The sequence below is a fragment of the Buceros rhinoceros genome, unplaced genomic scaffold, assembly GCF_000710305.1.
Source record: "Buceros rhinoceros silvestris isolate BGI_N320 unplaced genomic scaffold, ASM71030v1 scaffold34455, whole genome shotgun sequence".
Lineage (NCBI taxonomy): Eukaryota > Metazoa > Chordata > Aves > Bucerotiformes > Bucerotidae > Buceros > Buceros rhinoceros.
Window position 1 is genome coordinate 5,737 of NW_010411709.1, and position 2,120 is coordinate 7,856.

Sequence of the window (2,120 nt, forward strand, 5' to 3'; positions counted from 1 at the left end):
CTGTACTGGGGACACTGAGGAGGCCACACCTCGAATCCTGGGTCCAGTTCTGTCCCCTCACTGCCACAAGGACACTGAGGGGCTGGAGCGTGTCCAGAGAAGGGCAGCGGAGCTGGGGCAGGGTCTGGAGCACAATGTGCTGAGGAGCAGCTGAGGGACCTGGGGGGGTTGAGCCTGGAGCAAAGGAGGCTCCGGGGAGACCTTCTGGCTCTGACAACTCCCTGACAGGAGGCTGCAGCGAGGTGGGGGTCAGACTCTTCTCCCATGTAACAAGTGACAGGATGAGAGGACATGGCCTCCAGTTGTGCCAAGAGAGGTTTAGGTTGGACACCAGGAAAAATTTCCTCACTGAAAAGGTTGTGAAGCCCTGGAAGAGGCTGCCCAGGGAAGTGTTTGAGTCACCATCCCTGGAGGGATTTCAAAGATACGTAGATGTGGAGCTTAGTGGTGGAGGTGATGATCGTAAAGATCTTTTCCAACCTGAACGGTTCTGTGATTCTATGACTTTGGATGTCCATGGGAACATTGCTGTACATGAGAACATTGTTATCCCTCCCCAGATGGCCACAGACCATCACGGTGGTGCTTGCCCCGTTAGCGCTGTGCCCCTGCAGCTACCCTCGGTGTGGCTGACCCGGCAGTTACCCTTCTGCTTGGCTGGACGCTGCCTAGGCTGGATCTGCCTGCTGGCTTCCTGGGTTCCTGGGAGGCAGCTTTTAGAGCCTGACCTAGTTTTCCACTGTGATAGGCTTCAGCTGGCATGAAAACTTGAAGATAGATGTAGTGACATTGATATGGAAAAAAAGTAACACAGAGGGAAACCATCCAGCCATAGTGAGGCACTTAGCTACAGGAGTCACTGCCTTTAAAACACAGCACTGCCACCTTTGGGTGAGTGCTAGAGAAACGAGGGCTGCCAGCGGTCATGGAGAACGGGGCTGTTTACTCAGGATATGGCTTCACGACATCTTGGCCATAAAAATTACAGGTTCCAAATATCCAGGCCTTCCTCCTAGCTCAGTGGAGAGCAGATGGCAGGACGTTGCCAGCTGAAGGGCTTGCAGGAAGGCTTTGTTGGGAGGTTTGGGTCTGCGTGACCTGGACTGGAGAACTGGAGCACTGGAGCCACAAGGATATTTTAGATGCGAAACTCCTGGTGAGACCCTGGAGCACCAGGGCTCTAGCTGGATCCTCTGGGTGCTCTGCTCCCTCTGGCTCTTCCTAGACTCCGTCTCCCCCCTTCCCGTGGCTGGATGTTGTTGCCTCTGCAGATTTTATGTGTCTCCGTCTCAGCTGCCGTTCCCTCACTGCTGCCAGCCACTGCGGGTTTGTGCGAACAGCCTGGGCTGTGACCCAGAGCGGTCAAGGCAGTATTACCTCCTGGGTGTTACCTCCCGCCAGCCCCATTACGGGCTGCAGTCTGGGCTGAGGGGTGGCTGGGCTGGTAAATACCAAACTACCTTCACGAGTCTGGCCAGAGCTTGTCTGTCAAAGCTCCTGATTCTGAGTCAAAGTCTGTGGGAGCTACTGAAAGATCACTGCAGGAGGTAACTTCATTCACAGTGGAAGATGACGGCTACATTTGTAATGGTTTCAGGGAACGGACCAGAGATGTTTGATGCCTTTATCTGCTACTGCCAGAAGGACCTTCAGTTTGTCCAGGAGATGATCAGGGAGCTGGAACAAACAGAGTTCAGACTGAAGCTCTGTGTGTTTGACCGGGATGTCTTGCCAGGAACGTGTGTGTGGTCCATCAGTGGAGAACTTATAGAAAGGAGGTGAGTGAACCGTGGCTGTTGGGGACAGCCGGGTGTGATGGAACGTTATGTTTATTTTACTGTGATGTCTGCAGTGTGGTGCCAGTGGAGCAGTAAAGGTCCACAAGGATGTCTTTACAGGGTTTGTTTTATGCTCCTGGATCAAGAAGGAAGACTCATTCCCAAACATGTCACTTCACTGCGTTCTCAAGAAGATGCCACTAGAGTGATGTTGCTCATGTTTGATCTCTTTTCTATTTTTCATGTCCCCCAGGGCTCAGTATTGGGTCTGTTCTTTTCAACATCTTCATCAATGTTCTAGATGAGGGGACCAAGGGCACCCTCAGTCAGTTCGCAGATGAC

The 2,120-nt window shown here is 52.8% G+C and overlaps 1 protein-coding gene across 1 annotated transcript in view; it reads left to right on the plus strand.

The window, feature by feature from the left end:
• The window catches only part of LOC104493431 (myeloid differentiation primary response protein MyD88-like), a gene marked incomplete at its 5' end in the record, with an annotated part of 3,081 nt that extends 1,299 nt beyond the window's left edge, over positions 1-1,782 (plus strand). The window contains one exon of the mRNA XM_010136105.1: positions 1,598-1,782. Within this exon, the coding sequence (XP_010134407.1) occupies positions 1,598-1,782 (185 nt within the window). The remainder of the gene's footprint in view (positions 1-1,597) is intronic.
• Positions 1,783-2,120: the final 338 nt, after the last annotated feature.